General features: G+C 39.9%; 2 protein-coding genes across 5 annotated transcripts; both read left to right on the top strand.

Moving 5' to 3' along the window:
• The first annotated feature begins 649 nt into the window (after positions 1-649).
• RRS1 (ribosome biogenesis regulator 1 homolog) lies at positions 650-2884 on the top strand. The gene has a single exon (XM_070942244.1). It carries the CDS (start codon positions 956-958, stop codon positions 2036-2038), a length of 1083 nt encoding a protein of 360 aa, XP_070798345.1. The 5' UTR covers positions 650-955; the 3' UTR covers positions 2039-2884.
• Positions 2885-4983: 2099 nt separating this feature from the next.
• ADHFE1 (alcohol dehydrogenase iron containing 1) lies at positions 4984-20541 on the top strand. Of its 4 annotated transcripts, XM_070940510.1 has the most exons (15): positions 4984-5047; positions 5284-5355; positions 6869-6906; positions 11103-11146; positions 11274-11327; positions 11824-11978; positions 12148-12344; positions 13312-13389; positions 13609-13714; positions 14818-14970; positions 16344-16442; positions 16847-16925; positions 17382-17478; positions 18717-18874; positions 20092-20541. In XM_070940510.1, exons 2-15 carry the CDS (start codon positions 5297-5299, stop codon positions 20173-20175), a joined length of 1401 nt encoding a protein of 466 aa, XP_070796611.1. In that variant the 5' UTR covers positions 4984-5047; positions 5284-5296; the 3' UTR covers positions 20176-20541. The 4 variants fall into 4 exon arrangements, with proteins under 4 accessions (XP_070796611.1, XP_070796612.1, XP_070796614.1 ...); XM_070940509.1 differs by lacking the exon at positions 4984-5047 and having other exon boundaries at positions 5249-5355; XM_070940511.1 differs by lacking the exons at positions 5284-5355; positions 11103-11146; positions 11274-11327 and having other exon boundaries at positions 5020-5047.
• Positions 20542-21544: the final 1003 nt, after the last annotated feature.

Raw genomic sequence — 21544 nt, 5'->3', positions numbered from 1 at the left:
CGGCTGCTGGAGGCTTTCAAGAAGAGACTGGACTGCCATCTGTTCGAAATGGTGTAGGTAGGCTCTCCTGCTTGGGCAGGGGGTTGGACTACAAAGTCCCTTCCAACCAGGGGTGAAATGTTCCCAGTTCGGACTGGATCGCCCGATCCGGTAGCAATGGTGGCGGGCGTGGTTCGGAGGACCAGTAGCAAAAATCCCTGCCCCACCCCACCCCCATCCACCATGCCCAGCTGAGCCGCACGATCATCAGAGGCTTTTTTTTTTTTTTAAAGCATTTTTTCTACAACCTCTTTCCACCAAAAAATGCTTTTAAAAGTTAAAAAAAAAAGCCTCTGATGATCGCAGGGCTCAGCTGGGATCGTCAGAGGCTTTTCAAAGCATTTTTTTCTGCAATCTCTTGGCCGAAGAGGTGGTAAAAAAAAAAAATGCTTTGAAAAGTCTCTGATGATCCCAGCTGAGTTGCCTGATCGGCAGAGAGGCTTTTCAAAGCATTAGGATAAAAAAGTTGGCCCCGCCCACCCAGTCACCCCACCACCAAGCCACGCCCACAGAACTGGTAGTAACAAATTTTACATTTCACCCCCGCTTCCAACTCTGTTATTTTGTAAAAATTACGAGCGAGACTAGGATACAGTAAACCCCTCGTTATATCTGGAATTACGTGACCATTGAAAGAATGAGAAGCCCTTCTTTTAGCAAACTTCCCGATCAATGGAGGACTACATCCCCCAGGATACCATGCACGCACCCACCCATACCCTACGAGACTATTATCAGTCGCGAGCCCTGGTTTCCGACGTTTGAAATACAAACGACGCCGCGAAAAGGCACAACCGGAACTTAATGTAGGCTCGCCCCGGAAGTAGTCTTCCTGACCCCTTCTTAGGAGCCGGCGCGAGGAAAAGGAGAGTGCCCTTTTTTTTTTTTTCCGCCACGTGCGAAGCCGCTCGTGGCTATGGCTACCCTCCTGGTTGAGGATTTGCTGGCGCGCGCCGAAGAGCGCGAGGCGGAGACTCACCGCAGCGTGGCGGTGCATAAGGAGCTGGAGTTGGAGTTCGACGTCGGCAACTTACTGGCGGTGGATAAAAACCCGGCTCCGCGCGCCCTTGCGCGAGTCTCCTCGGAGCGCGAGCCCCTCCTGCGCGCTTTGGCCCGGGATAACACTCAGTTGCTGGTGGGCCAGCTGTGGGCGCTGCCGTCGGAGCGGGCGGAAGGGGGCGCGGGGCCCGTGGTGGGCCGCCTGCCCGAACCCTCCACGCGGTTGCCCAGGGAAAAGCCGCTGCCCAAACCTCGGCCGCCCACCAAGTGGGAGCAATTCGCGCGCCTCAAAGGCATCCGCCCGACGCGGAAGAAGCGCGGCACGTTGGTCTGGGACGAAGCCGCCAAAGAGTGGCGGCGGCGCTGGGGTTACCAACGAGCCGGCGGGGATCCCTCCCGCGAATGGCTCTTGGAAGTGCCGGAGTCGGCCGACCCGATGGAGGACCAGTTCGCCAAGCGGCTCCAGGAGAAGCGGGAGCGGGTGGCGCGCAACGAGCTCAACCGCCTGAGGAACCTGGCGCGCGCTCACCGGGGCCGGGCGGCGGCCGACCTACACCCGACGGGCCACCAAGACCGGGCCGAGATGGGCCGCGTCTCCGTCGTTGCTCGCGTCTCCACCGCCTCCCGCGGCCGCTTCCAACCTCGCCTTGCCAAGGAGCCCGCCGTCGCGCAGACCAACACAGCCCGCGGAAAGAAGCGTCGCTTCCAGCCGCTGCTGGGAGACCTTGAAGGAGAGAAGAAGCGGCACCTGGAGTTAGCCCGCAGCCTGAGTAGCAAGAAGCCGCCCCTGGACCTGACCCGAGCGGTCAACAAGCAGCTCCGCGAAGAGGAGGCCGAAGCTGCCAGAGGCAAAGGCAAAAAGCGCGACCAGCGGGGCAAGAGGGGTCGACGGCAGCAGCAGAGGTCCGGAAACGCCAGGGGCAAGAAAAGCGCAGGAGCAGGTCGCAGAGGGAATCAGGGGGGATCTGGAAGCTTCAACAGCAAAAGGAAAAGAAAATGAGCTTTGGTTGCTATTTATCCCAGCTAAATAGCAGACAAGTGGTTTATTTTACACAATGCTGCAACAAAATGTGGACTTGCTAAGTTAAACATTATTCTAACTTAACCTATTGTGACTTAACGTTGGCCTTTAACCCCCAAAGAACTTTGTGGGGCCTGACTAAAGAGTGTATAAAGACATTGGCAATAAATAAAAATGATTTATAAAGAAAGGTTTATAAAAAAAGATTTATACAACTAAGGTGAAGAAACACCTTAGATGTACACTTCAGACAATGACTTTACTGGGGATTGGAGTGACTTCAAAGAATAAGACTTGAGGACTTGAAATATATAGAATATATAAAAATATATAGAAGGACCTGCTTTGTTTATAATAAAGTTCTAATAAGCCTTTTAAATGAGAATTGAAATGGACATCTCTCAGGAGGTGAGCTGCAGTGTTAATTTTTTCTGTATTTCTTTTGCATGTATCTGAATTACAGTATCTCAATTGTCAGCCAGGTTGAAAGCAAATCACTAGAAGAATATTGTGTTTATATCATGGTAACTGACTTTCTTTTACCCTGTTTTCCCCAAAATAAGACGTTCCCTGATAATAAGCACAATCAGGCTGATATATATGTTGAGATTATAAGTCTGCATATAAAATGTCAAATTGTCTCCATCAAAATACCATTTTCATTATTTTGACACTATGAATCCCGATTTCAGTAAAACTAAATTCTGTATGGGGGTATGTTTGTGGATATATGTACTTTATTTATTTATAAATAAATAAATGTATGTACTTGCCCACTGTTCTTACAGCAAGATTGAAGACATTAAATAAAAACCCTATGTTTTTTTCTGTAAGTTGTTTTTCTGCTGCTCTTAGCAGCAGGGAGTCATAAAATCTTAAATTTAATCACCACAATGGAAACTTCTGATTCCCAACAAGCCCAACTTTATTAAAAACATGTATATGTTTTATATGTTAAAAATCCCAAAGTGATTTATAGGAATATAAAATCTATTAAAAACAAATGTTAGATGGAGTCAATGGTTGGGAAAGGTCAGCATAAAAAAAATTATATGTTTTTAAAAGATGTACTAAAGGTATGAATAATAGGGCCTAGTGTATCACAGCAAATACGACACAGAAGGCTTGTTTCGCTATAATTGACAATTAGATTAGACCTGGCTAATTTTATTTGAAAACAAATTTTGTGTGTGTGTGTTAAGAAATTCTATTCAGTAGTCTAGCCTAATTCCCCATTTCCGGCTTTGCATACCGGTGGTGGGGGTAGGAGGATGGTTTCGTGTGAGTGGCAAACATGTGCACACGTGGCTCCCATTTGTGCAAGCGGACAGCAAGCATGCCCACCCCTCACGCAAATAGAGTGCGCATGCACATGCTCATCTGCTGCTTACGTAAGTGGGGATTCAAGTGAACCATAAAGTAACAAATACAGATATTTAAACTATTCATGTCCATTTTTATACTTCGAAATAGAATATTCTTTGGCCTTTAAAAATCCCATTTTGCAAATTAATCTTGACACTTTTGGTGACCAGGGCCTAAAAGGATTTAAAAAAAAAAAAAAAATTAAATCTACGGTAGTTGTATCACTTTGTTGACATTACCTATCTGGATTTATGTTTCTCATTAAACATGAATCTAACATTGGTCATACATTTAAATATTAGTATTTAAACAAACAGGACACAGATTGTCTCAGTGAACATAAAAATATGCCACTTTATGTGATACTTTCCGTGGAGGGTGGGACCTAATTTTATTGGTTACAACACTACATTGTTGTATGAGAAAGTGTTCTACGGAATTAAGAATGGTATATGCTATTTTTTATATGTTGCTGTCACTGTGAAATTAGGCATTTTATAGAATGTCTAGAAAATCTATAGAATGCTAAAAATAGGACATCAAAATATGAAACACTATTTCCCACACTTTTGCCAAAAGGCAAAGCAGCAAAGTATAAAATACTGCTAAAATGCCATTCTAGCCTTCCTTGTTGCAACAAGTTTTAGTCTTTTTCTCTCTTTTTTTTTCAGTAAGAAAGTCCTGTACTTTATTTTGTATTTTTTCATTTTCATATAAATGAAAATGAAGTCTCTTCAGTAAAGGCTTAGGGTTAGCCTAGAGAAAGTACAGTATATAGCAGTGATTCCCAAGGGCGTGGGGTGGGGGACAATGTCATCACAGGGGGTCCACGAAGGCCTGAAGAAATGTCATGATTTAAATTTTGAGTTAAGTGTTGGGGATCTGTGGCCATGCTGTGGTATTGAAAAAGGGTCCGGAGTGAAGAAAAGGTTGACAATTGGTATTTAGCATATTAAAATAACAGACATTTCATACTTTGCCTAAAAAGTCATGCATTCTGTAGATTTCCTAGGGATACTATGCCAGCTTTTCACACACTGTTGGTAATATATAACGCAAGGCAGCAAATGTACCTGCAAAGTTAAGGGTACCAATAGCTTTTCTCATTTCTATATATATAAGGAAAATGGTGTTTTTAAAGCCAACATGTCCATTATTTATTTGATTTATATTCCACCTTTATACCCAAAAAGTATATGCCGTTTAAGCACAGTATACTTGAATACAGAGTGCTTAGCATTTACTGTAGAGATGCTAAAAGCACTGCACATCCCAAATAAGGACCTAGAAAACTGGCAGTCCAATTTTCTGGCCTCTATTATCTTCATGCGAATCAACACATTCTACCTACGCAAAGACATAATTTTTTGCATGAGCTAAGAAACAGCCTATAACTCCAAAGAAAATAAGATTTTGTTAACAGCATTCATACCCATGCTTAACCATGGTTTATGCAATCCAATTTTGCTGTGGTCACACAGCATAATGAACCATAAACGAAACCAGCAGAGTTTATGAAGACGTATGGCTGGCTAGTTTGTGATTCAATATGTGTCGTGGTACAGCAATGCAGTCAGCCTCGGACCCCGCACCTGTGAGAAAACGCTAGGATGAAGAAATCAGGTAAGATATCCACCAACTAGGGCTAATGCTCTAAATTAATGTCCCAAAAGCCTGAAAAAAGGTAAACGCATCGCTGTACTCTTCCGGACCTTGAACCCAAGCCTATTCCCCTTGTCAGTGAGCTGCTGCAGCGGATTGCCCAATATAGGAACAGCCATTTCTTCCTTTCTCTTTAAAGCTCTTTACTCAATTTGTCCTAACTTTGCTTTCCCGTCGTCCCTTGCTATCTCAAACAGAGCTGCAGAAGTCATGGCAGGAGGAGGACGCGAGAAGGTGGCTCGTTTGCTGAAGCAGCTGCAGCTGGCAGCGTGAGTTTGTGCCTTAGTTTCTTGCTTCTTATGGGAGCGCCTGGCAAAAGCAGCTTGGCTCACTTTCCACGAAATTTGAATCAGGCTTGGAAACTTCGTTTGGGAGCGTCTGGCAAAAGCAGCTTGGTTTACTTGGTTTACTTGCCACGAAATTGGAATCGGGCTTGGAAGCTTCGTTTGTTTAGCGTTAGGAAAAACAAAACCGCAGCAATCCTTCCGTGTAAGAAAAGACTTGAGAATCCCACAGGTCCTAAAGCCAAGTTCGGGGATAATTACCTTTGGAAGCTGATAACCTTAATTTACTTATTTCCATCTAGCGTCCTGCTAAGAGAGAGACAAAGAGAATGCTAGTCTCTGTTTCAGAAAATTATTTGCTCAAACTCAGAAATGGACTTTGGTTTATACATCTTATTTTTCAAGTAAATACAAAAAAACCAAGAAAAGAAAAGAAAAAGAAATGGACTTCGGTGCATAGTAAACTGAGCAACAACACAGAGAAAAGTTGTAATTTACAAATCAAATCAAAACTTATTTATTTAATACTATTCATGTACTGAATGCTATTGTCTGCAGCATAGGCACTCTGGATAGAATTGCAATATTTGGGAAGGGGGTGAAATATTGAAATATAAAATATAGTAATTAAAATGTTCAAATTAACATTTTTTTCACTGAAGAAAAATGAAACCAATTAGTAATTGTTTGGAATAAAGATGTATTTTCCTATGTAGTTTTCCCTGTTAAAAAATATAAATAAAACAATCCATGTAAACATATCTTTTGGAGGAGAGCAATTCATTTTTAACATGAATTGAATGATATTTCAAAAAATGTGTAGGTATAAATGGATTAGAGACAGTAGGTGGAAAGCGTTGACATGAGAGATTTATTCATATTTATTGAATTCTATTAAAATAATGGACCACAAATTAATGTTTATTGTATAAAATGTTCAAATTGCCTCAGTTTTAAAAGACTGTAGGTAGTACCAGGAGCAATGAGCCTATGCAAAATAATAAACACATGAGAATTCAGTAATTTAATAAGTAGCTTTAAATTATATGCACCACTAAATGTAAACACATGCCATAGGAGCCAATGAAATTGTTCGATAAACATGGTTCAAAGGGCTAGGCAAAGTGAACATGAAGCATACTCTTAGCCTTAGAAAGTTTCTTTAAAGTCTTAATAGTTTGTTGCCCCTATGACTACTTTATAAAATAAAAGATAAAACATAGCAAAGATAAACTGCCATTAATAGATGTAATAAATAACTGGGATTGAAATCTTACATTGCAAACGAATGTAAAATGCCTCATTTTAAGGCCTGTTTAAATTTAATTCAGATTAGATTGTGGTGTTATACAATTATTGACATTTCAATAAAAGGTAATTGCCACTAGGTGGCAGAATATGCTTGTGATTTAAAGTTATCAATTGTTTCTATCGACAAAGTTGATATTTCCTCTCAATACTTCGTTACAGTAATCATTTTCCTTTTTCTTTTCAATAGATGCATGTGTCCAGTTCATTCTCACACTTACAGTCAAGGTGAACTGTTATTTTGTGTGTGTATCTATGTCAGTACATTAATTATTCCATTAATTATTAAATGATCATTACAAACTAATTATTTTACCAAGTAAACTTGGTCAATATATTTTTCAAGAGTTAAAATCTAAGGATTGATGGACAGCATACTGTTAGCATATTGTCATGCTGTGTCTGGTGCTGTATCAGAACTTTTATGTCTGGGGACAACGCTTGTATAGGAAGGCCTAGCCTGGTTGGGAGAGAATGCTTTTCATTCCCCATGGTCAATTATCTAATAGGTAGCAGATTTTAGATGAATTGCAAAGTATCTAAGAGTTTGGAGGAGTGCGGGTTGGAATCTTAGAACATGTGTTTCTTTGAGTCAAAACAGAAGAAACAATCCCTCCTTGGTAACTCCTGATTGTATATTCATACGATGAAATACATGTAGGATGTACTAACTCTGTTTCCTCAAATGCTGTTATTTTTTACTTATATATAAAAATACTATGTTTTATGTATAACAATGTTACATGTAATAATAATAATATACAGGTAGTCCTCGATGACTATAGTTGGGACCAGCAACTTCTTCATTAAGTGATGCAGGTGTTAAGTGAAAGATCACGTGATTGTGCTGAACTTACAACAGTTGTTAAGTGAGACGTCATGTCACTATGACTTGTGGTCTCCACTGACTTTGCTTGTTAGAAGTCAGCTGTGAAACTCTCAAATGCTAATCCCCTGATCCCGGGAGATACTGTGATAGCAGGGGTGAAATCCATCAGGTTCTGACAGGTTCTGGAGAACCAGTAGCGAAAAGTTTGAGTAGTTCAGAGAACCGGTAGCAGAAATTTTGAGTAGTGCAGAGAACCGGCAAATACTACCTCTGGCTGGTCCCAGACAGTGGTGGGTTCTAAAATTTTTTACTACCGGTTCGGTGGGGGTGGCTAGGTGGGGGGGCGCTGACTGATTGGGCGTGGCCAACATGACATCACTCACGCATTCAGTTACATGACCCCCCCCAAGCCACGCCCACTGAAAAGGTGGCTAAAATTTTTGGGACTTTTTGAAACTTTTTTTTTTTTGACACTCCGGCACCATATCCAGGTTGGGACACGTGGGGTGGCAGTGGTCGTCTCTGCTTTCCCTCCATTGCCCTTCCTGGCCGAAAAGTGCCCCTTCTCGCCTCTGACGGTCCTTCCTCGTGATTGCAGCCGGAACAACCTACTCTGCCAGCTCAGGGCAGCGAACTCAGCTGCAGCCCAGATGAGCCAAGGAACTGCGGGAAGCCTCCCGTATGTTGCACCCCCTCCCAGCCTTCCCCCCGCACCTCAGCACCATTTTCGGGCACCCAGCTTACTGGGCTGCCCCCATCCCTGTTGCAGCTCCAACGGCAGCAGCTTCAGGAGACGCTGGCAGCACGGAGGTGCAGGCGAAGGCTGGGAGGGGGATGCAACACACAGAAGGCTCCCTGCAGTTCCTCAGCTCATCTGGGCTGTAGCTGATTGAGATGCTTTAGCAGCCATGAGTTTTCTCCAAGTCTCACAGAGAGAAGCACCTGTTTCCCTCTGCCGCCCCCAGTGCTTAGAGGAAAGCACGGCTCATGGCTGCTACCGAGCTGCCCCAGTCCCTATCACGGCTCCAACGGCGGCAGCTTCGGGAGATGCTGGTGGCACAGAGGCACGAGCGAAGGCTGGGAGGGGGGGTGCAACACGCAGAGAGCCAAGTCTGCTCCCCTTCGCCTCCCCACACTTGTTTACTCGTCCCAGAGAGCTGGGGCTATGCCTCCCTCCAATCTAGCCGCCTTCTTTGCTGGCATCGCTCCTCGGCTGTTGCGAAGAAGTGGCAGCTCTGGGTGCGCCACGCCCGCTTTGTTCTCTTTGAGAGTCGCTTTGTACCTTCTTCGCAACAGCCGAGGACTTCTTCCATTTGGAGCTCCAAGCTGCGGGGAGGGGTGGTGGTGGCTGTAATGCTGGCAGCTTTGGTGGGCTCCTTCCTTCAGTGGTTTGTTTTCTTTTACCTCGTCTAGGCGACTTTGTCATTAAAGGCTGCTCCGCACCTTTTGATCTTTCTCAGGTGCGGAGAAAAGCGACCCTGTGTGAAGGGACTGAGCCTGCTGCTAAACTTGGAAGCCGAGAGGCTTCTTTTACACCCAGCCACTGGCGCACAGTGCCAGAAAGACCTCCAGTCGCTGCCGCTATCTTCACGCATGCGCAGCTTTCTTCTCACCGGCTGAAGGACTTTTCGACACCCTGTGGCCAGGCGGCTGAGAGGCTTCTTTGCTCCAGTCAGCTTCGGGTGGCGAGCAAGCAGCGACCGGGGAATCGGTTCGGGGGTGTGGCCTGGCTGCCGTTACTACCGGTTCGGAGAACTACTTCCTAAAGTTACTACCTATTCGGTAGAACCGGGCCGAACCGGGAGCAACCCACCACTGGTCCCAGAGTGAGGTGGGAATGGAGATTTTGTAATATCCTTCCCTCAGGAGTGGGGAGGGAATGGGGATTTTGCAGTATCCTTCCCCTGCCATGCCCACCAAACCACACCCACCAAGCCACACCACGCCCACCAAGCCATGCCCACAGAACATGTAGTAAAAAAAAAAAACTGCCTGGAGGAAGAGCAACACATATATATTACAATAACTCTTGTTTGATTCATGTACTGTTGAATTTAATAATTTGTTTATTTGAAAAATTTCTATACAGCTTCCACTTAAAAATAAAACCTGAAAGTAGGTTACAGTTAAAACAGTTCAAGCAATAGGAGTAATTGAACCTGGTCATTTACAAAGCAAAACTTGCTGGTTATTTTATTTTAATTTTTTTTATTCTGTCTATTATTATTTATAAATAACTCAAGGTGGTGAACATACCACATACACCTTCCTCCTCCTATTTTCCACACAACAACAATCCTGTGAGGTGGGTTGGGCTGAGAGAGTGAAGGGTATGTTATTTTGTTTTTACTTTTCTTGCCACTTTGCATAATTTAATGAAAAAGAATTCTATATAAATTTCAAAAAAATAAACATTAAACCACAGTGATAAATGAAATGGTAAAAGAGTGGCTTTATTGCAAGTCCTCTTCAGAACCATTCTATGTTTCAAAAATACACATGTTCCAAAGAGAACAATACATATAATTTTGCAAGACCAATAAAGTCTTTAACAAAAGCTTAGCTCTGCCAGATAATAAAACAGCAGGATTTCTATTGTACCATCCAAAGAAAATAGTAGAAGTGGCTTTGACATGTTGTTGGGATGTCAAATTAATCACAGAAATTATTGCAGATTCAGACATTAGAGGAAGTCGACCGTGAGCAGAACCGATGAGAGAGAGCATAACAAGCAACCCAAAGACAGCGGGTTTAAGCGCAGACAGAGAAAACAGAAATGTTTCTATATTAATTGTTGGGTGCATCACTGCATCCCAAGGCTTATTAGTAAACTTATTGTCATGGCTTAATTGCTTGGCCATAAATTCAGAAACTAAATATTGAATGCTGCTTCCAGACAGAAGTGGTTTGACTGAGCAAGGGAACCAATGTCTCATTTTTTGTATAGGAAGGGATGGGTGGATGGATGGATGGATGGATATATGTGCTGCACTCTGGAAAAAAATATGGCTGGATTGGCTCTAGACTTAGCTAGATAGCAAAGCAATAACCTGGTTATTATAAAGGTGAGTACTATTTTTTTTCAATAGGCCTACTCTAATGTTGCTAAGTCCAGAAATAATGCCATATTTGGAACGGAAGTGCAAATATGGAAGGGAAGGGGAGAGAAAAATGAATCTGTTCCCTGATCTTTCTAAAGATTCTTTTAAATTTAGATGAAATTAAACAGGAAGATGGCAGAATGCAAAGTGCCAGCCTTAGGCCTAGAGGTGTTCTTGAAATTAAAAATAGTACCTAAAAAAGTTGAACCCCAAGAGTATTAGAGTATCAGAAAATTTTAAAAAGGTAGTAGAGAGTCATCATGCCAATTTTCTTTCTGATAAATGCTTGCTTTGTGATTGGAAATGCCTTTATGATAGCTGTTATATATCTCTTCAGTTTCCATGACAAGGATGGCATTTTATAGATTTGCCTTCATCTCTATGGTGAAATTCTTAAAACATTACAGAACCCCAAACGCAATAACCATTCCTGTAGAATTTCTGTGGTTTTCCATAAACTAAACAGCAAGCTAACTTCATTGTTTTCATTCCAGGTACTAAAGACATTGCTTTGGGGAAAACAGACTATGCCTTTGAGGTAAAGACAGTAAACAAATTGCTACTTGTTGAAAGGCACACTTCCATTAGTTATATTAAAAAGTGACTTGTGTGCATACTTTCATAAACTATTTTTACTGAAATGTTGTTGTTTGTTTACTTTCCAGATGGCTGTTTCCAATATCCGATATGGAGAGGGAGTTACTAAAGAAGTGGGAATGGTATAGACTAGTTTCTAATATTTCAAAAAAGTGGTTACTTAATTCTTCTGTGAAATGTTACATGCATTATATCTATATCATATGAAACAGAATTATTATAAAATATCCTGCGTCTGCCATTGTTTTTGGCTAGGTCAGCTAAGGATTGCAAGATTTGAAATCGAATACATATGGAGAGACCCTGATTTGGAAAGACTTCTTTTGGTTTTTGCAATGTTGCAATCAAGGAATTAATTATTATACTCCTCCAACTGGATCCAATTGGAAAAGATGTTACAATAGATATCTTTTGAGACTGTGTTAATCTGTTAATTGTTCTTTCCGTTTCAGAAATCCACATAAAGATACAAGTTAGTGAGGGATAATTTGGGAGCCCTAGAATGGGCAGCCAACTACCAAGTTGAATATCTGGCGTTTTATGATGGAACACCATTTTCAGATTGGTCTTTTTCCCCTTTCACTTTCTTTGTTTTAACTACATTTTCATTTACTATAGGACTTGAAGAATTGGAGTGCTAAAAAAGTTTGTGTGATGACAGATAAGAATCTTTGTCAGCTTCCTCCCATGACAGCAGTGTTAGATTCTCTGACAGTCAATGGCATAAACTTCCAAATCTATGATGATGTGAGAGTGGAGCCCACAGACCAAAGGTATTTATCCTTCCCTACGTTTGTGTAACCTACAGGAATAATTAGGCAGAGATGGAGAAGTTGTGCACTCTAGATATTACTGTGACTCTTAGACACATTACAATATTTTATAAATTGTGAATTGGATAAGTATAAAATCAATTGAAATGATTTTTTTTTTCATTTCAAGTTTCCTAGATGCCATTGAGTTTGCCAAAAAGGGGGAGTTTGACTCCTATGTTGCCGTAGGCGGGGGTTCAGTCATAGATACTTGTAAAGCTGCTGATCTCTATGCATCAAGTCCAAAATCAGATTTCTTAGATTACGTCAATGCTCCTATTGGAAAAGGCAAGCCTATTACAGTCCAGCTCAAACCTCTGATAGCAGGTAAGGAAAATCTATGGACTGCGGTGGGGGGGGTGATTGTAAAACAATAGAGCTTGTGTGATAGGTTTAAGTTCTCTTACTTGAATTGGTTTTGTAAACTAATTTGATTGGATCAGGGGTGAAATCCAGCAGGTTCTGGCAGGTTCTGGAGAACCAGTAGCAGAAATTTTGAGCAGTTCAGAGAACCAGTAGCGGAAATTTTGAGTAGTTCAGAGAACCGGCAAATACCATCTCTGGCTGGCCCCAGAGTGGGATGGGAATGGAGATTTTGCAATATCCTTCCCCTAGGAGTGGGGAGGGAATGGGGATTTTGCAGTATCCTTCCCCTGGAGTGGGGTGGAAATGGAGATTTTGCAGTATCCTTCCCCTGCCACGTCCACCAAGCCACGCTCACCAAGCCACACTATGCCCACCAAGCCACGCCCACAGAACTGGTAGTAAAAAAAATTGGATTTCACCACTGGATTGGAGCTGACTGGATCTCTGAGCTATATGGGGAAATCACACCCTGGAAATACTTGCATAGCTAGAGAACTTTTCTAACGATAACAGATACTTTTCATTATAATAGAGTCTGCTCAAGTTTTTCTTCTCACTCTTGTTTTACAATTATTTTTTCCTAGTTTTCAACATTTTTCCCAGAATGATTCTACGTCATGACATTTTATTGCTCCTAAGGCAGATACTGGGATATAATATAGCAGCTGACAACCTTGTACAGGCTATTTGACAGTTCACAATAAATTGGTTGGTTTACTGATAAGTAAATAACTCATGATGAGTAATAAATTCATATATGTGCTACTGAATTCCAGATGAAGTTGCTACAGCTTTTGAAGTAAAGTTGTAATATAATAAGCCATCAGTAGCTGAGGGCAGCACATTCCCCACCTCTGATGAATGTTATTGTGTGTGTAATGATGTGTAGCTAAATGTACTATTGAATTTAATTTGCTCTTTTCAAAAGTTCCTACAACAGCTGGAACTGGAAGTGAAACCACTGGAGTTGCTATTTTTGATTACAAAGAACTAAAAGTAAAAACTGGTAAGGATTGTACATATGCATTTATTTTTATTTTATAATAACTCTTGGCTTTTTTAAAAAAACTTCTTTTCTGAAATTTTATTTAAATCTCAATAACATTCTTAATTATTTGAAAGGGTCTAATACTTTGCATAGTGTAAATCATTTTTAATCATTATTGCAAAATCTATTTAGAAAGTTCTCATTTCTAGGTATACATACATATTTTTCTATATTTAGGAATTGCATCTAGATCCATTAAGCCTTCTTTGGGTATTATTGACCCATTACATACTCTCCATATGCCAGAGCGGGTGGCAGCTAATAGTGGTTTTGATGTGCTTTGGTAAGTACATTTTATACACTTTTTTGGTATACATTAGATAACTTCACAATTTGGGATGATTCTGCATGTGGGAATGATGTTGGGAGACATGAGGAAGATATATAGCCTGGGCAATGGTCTGATAAGAGGCAGTTCCGTCCACAGGTAGGGGAAAAGCATAGGAAGCATTTCAAAAGAGAAGCAAAGCAGAGTCTCGGCTTGCGTTATCCTCCTCCGATCACCTCCCACACCTTCTGCTTATGTTTATGACCCAGTGCTACCATCACCATCCGTATCACTGCCCCTATGAACACCCGTGTATCCTTGCCAAGCTCCGTATCCTAGCCGGCAGCTAAACATTGCCGGCTGGTGGGCCCGCGGGGGAGGGCCTTCTCTGTGGCTGCCCCAGCTCTCTGGAACCAGTTACCTCCTGAGGTCCAGACCATCCGTCCGCCCGAGTCCTCCTTAGTTGCGGTTCGTGTGTTGAGTGCCAGACATGGCGGACGGGGCTCGACATAGAGTTTCAGTGAAATAGGTTGGCTGTCCCTTGGATATAGTTAGTACACCCAACAGGTTGTGGAATCCTGAAGTCTATTGCTTTTGCCTTACATACAAACAAATAAATTGGGAATGAGGTCTAGTTTTTGCCTCATTAGCTACAATTCCAACTGTAGTTCCCTGCTTTTCTATGCATTCAGCCAAAAGTCTCTCTGAGGACAAAAAGGTGGAATAAGTAATCCATTTGACCTCATCAGGACAAGCCCTAGTTATCTTTTATTGAAGCATAACGGTACTTCAACTTTTTTTGTTTAAATTGACCTTAATGAATTATAAGGGAATATTTTTGGTCCTGAGGAGGAATAAAAGAAGCATTAGGAGAACATTCATCCTCTCATAACCAAACCCTGTATGTAATTTATTGGTAGCTCAATATATTTGGGAAAAAGTTGCACTAAGTCTAGGTACGAAGGTATTTTAACATTTTACCATTTTGAAAAGGTCAGGAACAGTAATTGACCTTCTGCTTTCCAAATAATATTGATTTGTAAATCCTTATAGGAAATAATCATAAAGTCAAATTCTTATATACCGTATTTCTCCCACTTCCCCATTCAACCTGCCAGCCATGCTCTTGAATCCTACACTGCTCTTCCCTACAACCAGCGCAGCCCTTGTCCTTCAAACCCAGTGAATCGGCCAGCTTATCAAGGAAGCAACCCCATCAGTGACGTCTGGGCTGTCCATGCATTACGGATTGTTTCTAAATACTTAAAGAGGTACAGGTCTTCAAATGACCTTTTATCTTTGTATTAATTTTTTTTCCCTTTCAGTATCCAAATTAATACTTAAACTTTAAAATATACTATCTGTGTTGTATGGGTTTTTAAGTCCTATTGGGTTAGGATTTGGGTTAATCAGGCTAATTCCTGAAATAAATTTATAAGGAACAAATAAAACAGTTTGCCATAAAATAGTGCTACCTGGATATGTTAGATTACAAATCCCATTGTTCCCAGCCAAATTTTTGAGGAATTGTGCAGGGCATCCCATTACTGAAAGACTAGCAATTACAAAGTCCAACTAAGGAAATCTGACACATCACAAAGTTTGGATACTCACAGTCCTCCTGTTATGGAAAGAAGGACTAGGGGTGACATGATAGCAGTGTTCCGATATCTCAGGGGTTGCCACAAAGAAGAGGGAGTCAAACTATTCTCCAAAGCACCTGAGGGCAGGACAAGAAGCAATGGGTGGAAACTAATCAAGGAGAGAAGCAACTAAGAGAACTAAGAGAAATTTCCTGACAGTTAGAACAATTAATCAGTGGAACAACCTGCCTCCAGAAGTCGTGAATGCTCCAACACTGGAAGTTTTTAAGAAGAGATTAGATAACCGTTTGTCTGAAGTAGTGTGGGGTTTCCTGCCTATGCAAGAGGTTGGATTAGAAGACCTCCAAAGTCCCTTCCAACCCTGTTATTCTAAAGCAAGAACACAAACCTTTATGATGCTAACTCGGAACAAATGCAATGCATCACACTCTTGATCAAGATAGTTTGAGTTTCTTTCCAACATGTACATTTTGAATACTGATATTGGTAGTTGTCATATCCTTTCTTCAGGGAACAAGGAATGTAAATGATCTTCCTTTCCAGTCCTCAAGGATTCCTCAAAAAATTCTATCAATATTTGTAGACAGATGAAGCAGCATCCTCAGTTCACTGTATATAAAAGAGATAGGATCTTTCTTTTATCCATTTTCTGATAAAATGAGAAACCAGGAAGATATTTCTGTAGATTAAACAAGTTGTCTGGATAGTCTGCTGCTGTCCATTCTATTTGCAGAGCATTTCCCATCATAAGCTATGGTACCTAACAGTCCTACAACAGTCACTTATCCTCATTCCTACATAGCAAAGCTAGTAATAGAATTGTAGCATGATGCAGCTGGAAGCCATCAGATTGAGCAAACTGAAGCTGGGATTTTCTGCATGAAAAATAATACGCTTTCTGCTAAAATACAAACAAAGGGTTTATTCTCTATGAAAAAATGAAGAGTAATAACTTGTTAACACTTAACATGCTACAAGAACTTATCTTCTACATATGAACATATCTGCTTTCTTGAATAAAATATTGTTATTATGGGCAGAGCCATAAAGAATCCAGAAGATCAAGAAGCAAGATTTAACATGCATCTGGCAAGTGCTTTTGCTGGCATTGGGTTTGGAAATGCTGGTGTACATCTTTGGTAAGTTAAGTAAGTCATTTTTATTTGCACTAACAAAACAAATGCTTGGTAAAAATCAAAAGGCTTCAAAATAAACAATGTAGGGAAATTCAGTTGGGTTTTGATTACCGTATTTTTCGGAGTATAAGACGCACCTAAATTTTCAGCCTCTTTTAGGAGGGAAAAAAGTGTGTCTTATACTCCGAAAAATACAGTATATCACCATTAGTAACAGTTCCTTTGTACAACTGAAATGAAGACACACTTTGGCTGAGAAAATTGGGAGGTGAGGCACTCACAAATATTTTTTCTGTAACCTTTTTCTGGACAATTACATTATTATTAACTTGTATCTATTCAAATTGTTTATATGATTTCTTTATTCCATAATTTTGGTACTAATTGAAGTTCTTTGTTCTTTCCAGCCATGGCATGTCTTATCCAATTTCCGGTTTGGTGAAGAATTATAAAGCAAAGGATTATAATGTGGATCATTCTTTAGTGGTAACAATTTAATATACCCATTAGTCCTTTGTCCATAATGATATAAGTTTGTTACTATGATTTTTCAGTGAATTCTGTTGATGATTATTGGTAATATGCAGTGGTGAAATCCGAACCGGTTTGCTACCGGTTGATACCGCTGGCATGCACAGTACGTGTCAAAAGGAGACTTGGGAAGGTAAGTACAACAGCGAGGGGGGGTTCAGCTGTGGCGCGCGATTTAGCTTTGCTAGAAAGCAGGAAATCCTGTTTTCTAGCAAAGCTAAACCCCACACCACAGTTGATCGTCGGAATTACCAGTTCTAAGGAACCGGTAGCTTTTTTAAACTACCAGTTCGCCCGAACCGGTAGTTTTTATCACTACCGGTTCGCCCAAAGCAGAGCAAACCAGTAGCATTTCACCTCTGGTAATATGTCTAAATAAAATGTGCTGTGCTTTGTTTTGTTTTGCTTCAGCCACATGGCCTTTCGGTCATCCTCACCTCTCCAGCAGTGTTTACCTTCACAGCACCAATGTGTCCAGAGCGCCACTTGGAGGCTGCCCAAATAATGGGTATGAGTCTGTTGATAAAAGTCATACATTTTTTTAAAAAAATCTGCCAGAGAAGATGGAGACAATGTTTGCCCTTCCTGGCGATTTGACTTTGGAAACTGTCTAGGAAAAGAAAAAGCTGTTCTCATTTAACCTGTGGAGGTTACTGGAACTGATATAAAGAAGATCATTGATATTGAGTCTGGTAACAGAAGTTAGCCTGGTCAACTTTGATGTTATGTAAAAACATTCCACTCCTTTTGATTGCAATGCCTTAAGAATGTATGAATGGAATGGCTGGGTCAGATCAATGGTTCATTTCATCCAGCCTAGAAAACCAGGTACCGGTATATTCCAGAAGCACACAAGTAAGACAGGAAGAGAGTAGCCCACTTTGATTGTGCTCCTTAGTGTTTCCCAAGTTTTTAAAATATGCTGCCCATATAAATCTATGTTGCATGTTACGTTGCAATGTTAGCAGGTCAACCTCCATGGGTATGACTAATTCACTTTTAAAATTCAAATTTGTGTTGGCCACACATCTCCTGATAGTCTTGAACTTAATAATTTAATTATATGCTACTCTTTTCACGTGCATATCAGAAAGTTTAGTGTGAGTAAAGTACAAGAAACACAGGTTTCCATCTGGCTTTATATCAGCACTGAGCTTGCCTTAGCTTGCCTTGGGAAAGAAAAATAAGACATGAAAGAAGATAGGTCCAATAAGCAAGGGGGAAAACATTAATTTGAGAATGTTGACAGGAGTTAGATTTCAATTAAATTAGAATTGAGTTGAATTCAATTACTTTAGAATTAAATTCTCTAAAGTGACAGAACAAAACCACAATGGAATGCTGAATGTGGTCCCTCTTCTAAACAAGACTGGCAGCTGTCCCTGCTCACCTGTCTGGCTGCCATTATCTCCAGCTAGCATACCTGATTTAGAATGAAAATTCTCAATATCTGGGAAGTTTTAACTTGGGTTGGACAGCTTCCAAATAATGGGTCTTACTAAATGCAAAAACAGCAAACAAACTATTTTTCACAGCAGCTAAGTTGATCTCTCATTTTGTTCCCCATTTTAGCTCAGACTATATTCTTTAAACCACTTTAATTGAGAAGTGATTTCATGAACTTTATGTTGATGTTGTTCTTAGCGAAATAACTGCTTTAATGTGTAAAGATATACATCAATGAGATATTCAATGTTATGATAAGTTACAACACTATTTCTTTACAGACTTGATGTTTCTTTTTAGGAGCTAACATCAGTAATGCCAAGATGAAGGATGCTGGGTTTATTTTGGCAGACACTCTCCGAAAATTTTTATTTGATCTCAGTGTTGATGATGGCTTATCTGCCCTTGGTTATTCAAAAGCTGACATTCCCGCTTTAGTCAAAGGCACCCTGCCTCAGGTAGGACAGATTGCAAGATTTGTTTCTCTGAAAATAACCACCAAGTCTTAATTGGTCAGATTTCCATGCTGGCTCTGAGAATATTTTTTTGTTTCTACTAGCAGCAGCGAATAAAGAACAAGTTGTTATAGGGCTTCTTTTTTTTTTTCTTGCATAGAAGTTCTGTCTCAAAAAGAGAGTAAAAAGAAAAAAGTAAACATTTGCTTATTCAGGAACATTTAATGATAATCATACTTATTCTCAGAAAATGGCTGTTCCATTGCAACATTTGATAACAAACAGCTGTGTATATGTATGCATGAGTTAAATGAAGTTATGAAAAAAAAAGGCATGAAGCTATTATTATTCTTTCCGGGTCACAAATGGGAAATCTATAGACCATCACTGTTGATCACTAGCAGTGTATCCTGGGATGTTGAGTGTTAGAAGTCACCAACCTCTGAAGGGCCTCAAATTCCCTAAACTGATTAGCTGCAGTGTGAGATTTTTTGTTGTTATTTTTGCATTTTCTCCTGTTCCAACACTCAGATCATCATTAAATTTTGCTAATATGAGGCAAAATTTTCCTTAGGACATCTGAGATATTTTCTACATCACATATATTTTGTCACAACTTACTTTTCAAACTTTCCAGAGTCTCAGAAAGTTCACAACACAGTCTGTATTTCTACTGAACATTCAGATTTGTTACATAGCCCTTTAGATCCAATGTAGGTGGCTGTTTGTTCAGCACATGGCTAAAAAAGAACAGTAATAAAGCTGCTGAACTATGGACATGCATCAGAATCTAATAATCAAAAAAAGCGTTATATATACATATATATATATTTATATACTTAGTAACAGCAACAAGCATTATGAGAAATTTAATAAAACATGCCCCAAATCGTCGTCTCCTCTCCAATGATCTCTTTTTCTCCATCTTTTGCATCATCTGCCATGACGTCATAATAAGCCTGCTGAAAGCACAGAGTCCTGGCTTCTCTATTTACTCAAAACTTAATTAAAAAGGTCTTTATTCCAAAAGAAATAAGATTGCACCCTTAGTACTGAAATACTAACATTGTGTACCATAAAATTACTGAATGTATATTAGCACAAGGCAGGTTGCCTAGTAAAGTTTTCATTGTGCCAGATCTTATCTGTGATTTGTATTCTATCTAACTATTGGTTTTGCCTAGAACTTTATAGAATGTACTGTCTTTTTCTTCTTATAGGAAAGAGTGACTAAATTATCCCCTCGTCCTCAAACAGAAGAAGAGCTGTCAGCCCTGTTTGAAGCATCTATGAAATTATATTAATTTGTTTCTGATTTTCTTTTTTTTTTTAACTTTAAGCAGTGTTTTATAATTTCAGGGGATGAATCAATTCAAAATATTATATGGGGATTATATGTAAATGTTATTTCCTATTAAGAGCTGTAGCATTCATGTTTATTTTTACACATGATTATAATTATTATAAATAAATTAAATATAAATAAATATAAATTTAATAAATAAATAATTGGGAGATATTCAGATTTCATTCACTAGTGGTGATCACTGGAACTAATTATTGATAGTTTTATCATATGAGAACAATACATTAAAGAATTTTCTGGTTTGCCATTTCACACCAACTGGATCAAGCAGGGATACAAGAATAAAACTTTTATAAGTTCAAAACATCCTGTTGTGTTTTTTATTATTATTGGTTGTTGCATATAGCAGTTTCTCTTCATAATTCCCATTTAAACAAGAATGCTTTGTAGTTTTTATAATTGCCTTGAACTCTTGGCTCTGTAATATTGCACCCTATTGATTTTGTACTAGGACTGTTTTACGGTAGTATTTTAAATGTGAGTCTGAAGGTCCTCTGATATTTATTGCTTGTAAAAGAGGATGGCAGAAGAAATCGTGGACAGCATTTATCTCCACTAAGGCTACTACATCTGATCTCCATGCATTAGAGATTGATGATTGAAGAAACTCTTAATTCCTTGATGTCCTCTAGTGATTGTCTGGATTTTGTCTGGATCAACCCAGATCCAATCCAATTTTTTCAACCGAGATCCAATGCAGTTTCTATCCAGGATAATAAAATACTATAAGATGTGTGGTAATATGTCAATTTTTTTCTCTCTCACTCCCGATTTCCTTATCCCTCTTTTGTTCCTTTACTAGACTACCTGGCTAAGTCCCTGCAGTTTTCTTGACAAGATTTCAGAAGTGGACATTTAGGAATTATGGATTTTTTAACTGAATAGGCTGACCCACCTTGCAAAATTGCAATAATTAAAGCTCTTTAGGAAAAAAACATGCCTGTTATATTGCTTGATGAGACATGGCATATATATTGTATTCTTCACTTATGGAGATGTGTTACTACAGATATACACATATACATCCTGTCTATAATCTGTAACAAGGTATAGAGAGTCTTTTCATGTATTATATTGCATACTATCAAACTAAAATTAACCGACTGTAATCTTTGTATAATTGATAATGGGTGCAAGTTGCATGAACAAGGTAGTGTTCCCAAAGCTGCAGTCACCAATTCCAGCTCCTTGATAAGAGTATTTGTTGACACATACTGCAGATATAGTTTTTATTAAGAAGACATAATTAAAATGTTCCTCTTAGCAGATAGAATACAGATGCAAATCTATGGCTCTCCAGTTGTTGG

The sequence above is a fragment of the Pituophis catenifer genome, unplaced genomic scaffold (assembly GCF_029215685.1).
Source record: "Pituophis catenifer annectens isolate HBS135680 unplaced genomic scaffold, rPitCat1.0.hap2 SCAF_3, whole genome shotgun sequence".
Lineage (NCBI taxonomy): Eukaryota > Metazoa > Chordata > Lepidosauria > Squamata > Colubridae > Pituophis > Pituophis catenifer.
The sequence above is the reverse complement of the archived record's forward strand: the minus strand, read 5'-3'. Positions and strand labels throughout refer to the sequence as shown.

Excerpts from the sequence above, each read along its gene's own strand:
- RRS1 (XM_070942244.1), top strand. The coding sequence starts at position 956 with ATGGCTACCCTCCTGGTTGAGGATTTGCTGGCGCGCGCCGAAGAGCGC.
- ADHFE1 (XM_070940510.1), top strand. The coding sequence starts at position 5,297 with ATGGCAGGAGGAGGACGCGAGAAGGTGGCTCGTTTGCTGAAGCAGCTG. Across the intron at positions 11,979-12,147 it reads GTGGAGCCCACAGACCAAAG|TTTCCTAGATGCCATTGAGT; the intron begins GTATTTATCCTT and ends TTTCATTTCAAG. Across the intron at positions 17,479-18,716 it reads GGAGGCTGCCCAAATAATGG|GAGCTAACATCAGTAATGCC; the intron begins GTATGAGTCTGT and ends GTTTCTTTTTAG.